The 5,976-nt window shown below is 41.4% G+C and overlaps 1 protein-coding gene across 1 annotated transcript; it reads right to left on the reverse strand.

The window, feature by feature from the left end:
• Window positions 1–264: 264 nt before the first annotated feature.
• Window positions 265–5,772, reverse strand: trim107 (tripartite motif containing 107). The gene is made up of 2 exons (XM_084426058.1): window positions 5,540–5,772; window positions 265–2,231 (listed from the first exon to the last, which is right to left on the reverse strand). The coding sequence occupies exon 2, from the start codon at window positions 2,211–2,213 to the stop codon at window positions 777–779; it is 1,437 nt and encodes a 478-aa protein (XP_084282184.1). The 5' UTR covers window positions 2,214–2,231; window positions 5,540–5,772; the 3' UTR covers window positions 265–776.
• Window positions 5,773–5,976: the final 204 nt, after the last annotated feature.

The raw sequence follows: 5,976 nt of genomic DNA on the forward strand, positions 1-5,976 counted from the left end.
AATTTTCATCTATTGTTTATCAGTTTATCTGTTGTTTATCTATTGTTGTTTATCTATTTTTTTGGGGGGGTGATAATAAAGCACACTAAAATGTAACATTTTATATAAGCCTAAAAAAGACAGACACAGATGTAAGTGACACTTCAAAATAAAAGGCTAACCAGCCTTCCGAAGTCGATGGTCACCATGCAGGCAACACTTCAAAATAAAAGTCAGAATTACAATAAAATAATCTTTGGGGTTTTGAAAAAAACAATACGCAAATAATTGGAAAAATGTAGTACTACTGTTTATTAAAACTATTAAGACAGAAAAAAGGTATTAATAAACATGTTAGAGGAACAGAAAAAGAATGAGAAGAATTGTTGTAAATGGCAAGCAAATGTAATGTAGGCTTGTATTAATGTCACATGCTCAAATGAATCACATGAGTCGAGAAACACCAATCTTTGATTAAATTAAACATTGCAAGCAGAATGCATGTGACATTTTATGTGCAGCAAGATGCATTCAGTGCATAAGAGGTGAACATTAATGACGTATTGCATCATAACTTCATCAGAAAAGGACAAATATTAATGAAAAAATATTTGCACCAGGAGAAAGTTGTGCAGAAACAAATGGTTTACTCTAATGGCCATTTAAATAATCTCCCAACACACAACTGTAATGCAGTGCACTAAACTTTATCAATAAGTACCAGTCCGTGGTGATGAGTTTGTAGATTTAAACATGCCATCTGCAATAACTAGTCCATTGTAAGGTGTATGAAATAGCTAGTTGACTGTTATGTGAGCTTTGGGCTGACCAGACATCATCCTCACGGCCAGATACACCGGGTGCGTAAAGCTCACTGTAAAGGTATGCAGATGAGTTTTATCCCCACTCACGTCACTAACACTGTGAAACGCTAAAGTGCCAGAGCTGAAGCTGAGGTGTATCTCCATTCTCTTCAGAGATGGCGTACGTCTAAGTGGCGTGTCCTTTCCTTTTTCGTACGCCCTCAGAAGGTTATCACAGTACATGAGGCACCAGGATCCAGCGCTGCTCTCCAGACCACTACTAGAACCAGATCGGGGAAGTTCACCGTAGCACACGGCCAGAACCCAAGGACAACCATCGGCTTGAAAGTTCCAAAGATGCTCTCCTTGGACGAAGCTCTGGGAGCTCAAAGCTTGGAAAAAACTGGTAAACCTCTGAGAACTGGTTGGATACGGCTGTTTGGCGACGCTGAAAGACACGGTTTTAAGGTCTTCCGATAGGACCAGATTGGGATGGATGGTGTCTGGGTTGAATGTCAGCTCGGATGGGTTGAGAATGACCCGTAAAGCCCTCTGAGCAGATCCAAGTCCAAGACGGAGTTGGTTGTTTTGGTGCTCGATTTTCTCACAGACTTTTTTCAAATTGCGGGATAATTCCAGATCGCTCGGAAAGTCCCGCAGAGGCTCCACGGTCAAGCTGGAAACTTGGCTCTCGACGTCACCAAAACACGCGTCTTCCGTCTCGCCCATTAACGCGTTGACCCGAAGTTCAGCCGTTCTCAGCTGCTTTTGGAGATCTGATAGCATTTGCACTCTTTTCCCAACAGCGTCTTCCCTGGGCTTCAGTTCAACCTCCAAAAGTTTCATTCCAGTCTTTCTGTAGGTCTCCAGGAGCTCTGCCATCTCCTCCATAACGTTGCTCACATCGTTCCTCAGATCAGCATGTGTCGCTTTGACCACAGCTTCTCTAGCCGTTTCTTTATTGACCAGATCATCTACTAGAGCAAGCTTTTTTTGAAGACTAGTTATGATGGGATTTAATCTAGACCTCCGTCCATTGGCTTCCGTCTCCTCAAGAGAGTTTTCCCCACAATCTGTTGACGTGGACTCATCAGAGTTTGTTCTGTCTTCTGAAGATGGTTCATCATTGGTTATCTTGTCTTCTATGCTGGGCTGAAGTTCACCTAAAGCACTGTTGGCCTTGTAGTTCTCAACCACTTGTTTCAGTTTGACATTTCTCGGCAGGGACTCTGGGCTGAGATGTTCCTGTCCACATACTGGGCAACAAAGTTCTTGAGCAGATCCAGATGTTTTATCCCTATCAGGTGTTTCAAGGCAAACCAGGCAGAAACTGTGAGCACAAGGAAGAGTGACGGGGTCGAGGAAGAGATGGAGACAGATGGGACAGGTGAGCTCTGGCTCCAAACAGCTCTCTGAATATAAGTCTGCCATTATGATTGTCTCTGGTAACTATGTAATACAGACAAAGAAAATGTAAAGTTACATATATGGTCAAATATATATGTGGCAAATTGTCTCCAAAATAGAAGTACATCTGAAATTCCAATATCAATTATGAACTTTCTCAATGTATTTTAATTTCATCATGGAATTTTTAAATAAATGTGGAAAAATAGGTTTCCCTAGAAATTTTTAAAGTGATGGTTCACCTAAAAATGAAAATTCTGTCATTAATTACTTACCTCATGTCGTTCCAATCAAAAACCTGTTCTTCAGAACACAAATGAAGATCTTTTTGATGAAACAGCTTTCTGTCCCTCCATTGACAGCTACGCAACTACCACTTTGACGCTTCAAAAAGTTCATAAAGAGATCGTAAAACATATGAATTGAGCGGATTAGTCAAAACTTTCTGAAGAGACTCGATCACTTTTTATGATGAACAGATTTAATTTAGGCTTTTATTCACATATAAATATTAATCAGCGAAAATAAACAGAAGCTCAACCGAACCTTCTTGACGCGTGAGAACAAACCTCTTGCTGAAGCTCAAACGTGATGCGTAACACAAGAATGAACCTCATTGGTTCTTGTGAAGCTCAAACGTGCTGCGTAACACAATAATTAACCTCATTGGTTCTTGTGAAGCTCAAACGTGCTGCGTAACACAAGTATGAACCTCATTGGTTCTTGTGAAGCTCAAACGTGCTGCGTAACACAAGAATGAACCTCATTGGTTCTTGTGAAGCTCAAACGTGATGCGTAACACAAGAATGAACCTCATTGGTTCTTGTGAAGCTCAAATGTGCTGCGTAACACAAGAATTAACCTCATTGGTTCGTGTGAAGCTCAAACGTGATGCGTAACACAGGAATGAACCTCATTGGTTCTTGCTGAAGCTCAAATGTGCTGCGTAACACAAGAATTAACCTCATTGGTTCTTGCTGAAGCTCAAACGTGATGCGTAACACAGGAATGAACCTCATTGGTTCTTGTGAAGCTCAAACGTGCTGCGTAACACAAGAATGAACCTCATTGGTTCGTGTGAAGCTCAAACGTGCTGCGTAACACAGGAATGAACCTCATTGGTTCGTGTGAAGCTCAAACGTGCTGCGTAACACAGGAATGAACCTCATTGGTTCTTGTGAAGCTCAAACGTGCTGCATGACACAAGAATGAACCTCATTGGTTCGTGTGAAGCTCAAATGTGCTGCGTAACACAAGAATGAACCTCATTGGTTCGTGTGAAGCTCAAACGTGCTGCGTAACACAAGAATTAACCTCATTGGTTCGTGTGAAGCTCAAACGTGCTGCGTAACACAGGAATGAACCTCATTGGTTCGTGGAAATGTGCTGCGTAACACAAGAATTAACCTCATTGGTTCGTGTGAAGCTCAAACGTGATGCGTAACACAAGAATTAACCTCATTGGTTCTTGTGAAGCTCAAACGTGCTGTGTAACACAAGAATGAACCTCATTGGTTCTTGTGAAGCTCAAACGTGCTGCGTAACACAAGAATGAACCTCATTGGTTCTTGTGAAGCTCAAACGTGCTGCGTAACACAAGAATGAACCTCATTAGTTCGTGTGAAGCTCAAACGTGATGCGTAACACAAGAATGAACCTCATTGGTTCTTGTGAAGCTCAAAGTGCTGCGTAACACAAGAATGAACCTCATTGGTTCTTGTGAAGCTCAAAGTGCTGCGTAACACAAGAATGAACCTCATTGGTTCTTGTGAAGCTCAAACGTGCTGCGTAACACAAGAATGAACCTCATTAGTTCGTGTGAAGCTCAAACGTGCTGTGTAACACAAGAATGAACCTCATTAGTTCGTGTGAAGCTCAAACGTGCTGCGTAACACAAGAATGAACCTCACTGGTTCTTGTGAAGCTCAAACGTGCTGCGTAACACAAGAATGAACCTCATTGGTTCTTGTGAAGCTCAAACGTGCTGCGTAACACAAGAATTAACCTCATTAGTTCGTGTGAAGCTCAAACATGATGCGTAACACAAGAATGAACCTCATTAGTTCGTGTGAAGCTCAAACGTGCTGCGTAACACAAGAATGAACCTCATTGGTTTGCGTGAAGCTCAAACGTGCTGCGTAACACAAGAATGAACCTCATTGGTTTGCGTGAAGCTCAAACGTGCTGCGTAACACAAGAATGAACCTCATTGGTTCTTGTGAAGCTCAACCGTGCTGCGTAACACAAGAATGAACCTCATTGGTTCTTGTGAAGCTCAAACGTGATGCGTAACACAAGAATTAACCTCATTAGTTCGTGTGAAGCTCAAACGTGCTGCGTAACACAAGAATGAACCTCATTGGTTTGCGTGAAGCTCAAACGTGCTGCGTAACACAAGAATGAACCTCATTGGTTCTTGTGAAGCTCAAACGTGATGCGTAACACAGGAATGAACCTCATTGGTTCTTGTTAAGCTGTTCAATCTGTTCATCATAAGCGATCGATCGAGTCTCTTCAGAAAATGTAGGACTAAACCGCTCAATTGTGGATTAGATTTACGATCTCAATATGAACTTTTTGAATCGTCAAAGTGGTAGTTGCATAGCTGTCAATGGAGGGACAGAAAGCTCTCATATTTCATCAAAAAGATCTTTATTTGTGTTCTGAAAATGGACGAAAGCCTTCCGGGTTTGGAACGACAGAGTTTTAGACATAGAGATACAGAGTTTTCATTTTTTGGTGAACTAAGCCTTTATTGGCAGATAAGAATCTCTTTGACTACCTCTTTTGTTGAAATCAAATAAACAGCATCCAGTATTTAGCTTACATCCATATTAAGTTAATAAAACGTTCATTCTGAACGCTCTATTAATGTTGAAAATGTCCAGTTTTTTTCCCAAATGAACGTTTTTATGTTAACATTTTGAGACCAGATAACCAGGAACAAACGTTCTTTTAACGTTTCAGGAAAAACGTTTGTTCATAACTCTGAAAGAACCTGTTCAGAACGTTAGCCAAAAGTTCTGAGAACGTTAGCTGGGATGTTATTTGTGGTCAGAGATTGTCAAATGCTAAAATAAAGCGTTTGGACGTAAACTAGCGGCGAGTATATCAACCTGCACCATGAACCCGCTGACAGATAGTGTGTGTGAACAAGGCACGACTTTGACACCTTCCTCTAACATATTGACCACTAACCCACACCACTCACTTTCATTTCCTAAACGTTGCCCTGCTGTTTATCGCGTGTAGTATAAAAGTAGAAATCCTTTTACAAAGACGTGGGCGCTTTTAGCTGTTTATGTTCAGCCATTTTCCAACATAAATTAGAAGCGTGCATGCAGTCTTACCTAGAACGCGCACAGAACTCGATGATGCATGTCGAACTGTCACCAGCAACACGATATAATATCTAAATCGAGTCAAACGCCCGTTAACGCCTGCAGTGATGATAATAATCGGTGCAGTTTCGTTTCCTTGCCGTTACCGTCCGTCGCACCGCCTACATCATCGCTCGTGTGTTACTGTATGTGTGTGTGTGTTACCCACAGAGATTATTGTTCATAAAACAGACAGTGAGTATATCGTCAGGGTTGAAGGAGGGCCTGTGACCTGCATTTACAGCCATACACACCTTTATTTAATCAAACTCTCCTACAGCTCCGTGTTTACTGAAGCATTCACTCCACACACACGAGATAACAGCAAAACACTAACATGATGATGCAATAGTTTACAGAAGTTATCCTGTTTTATCACGCAATATAAAAACAAAGAGACACGTAAG

This window comes from Rutilus rutilus (assembly GCF_951802725.1).
Source record: "Rutilus rutilus genome assembly, chromosome: 12".
In the NCBI taxonomy this organism is placed as follows: domain Eukaryota; kingdom Metazoa; phylum Chordata; class Actinopteri; order Cypriniformes; family Leuciscidae; genus Rutilus; species Rutilus rutilus.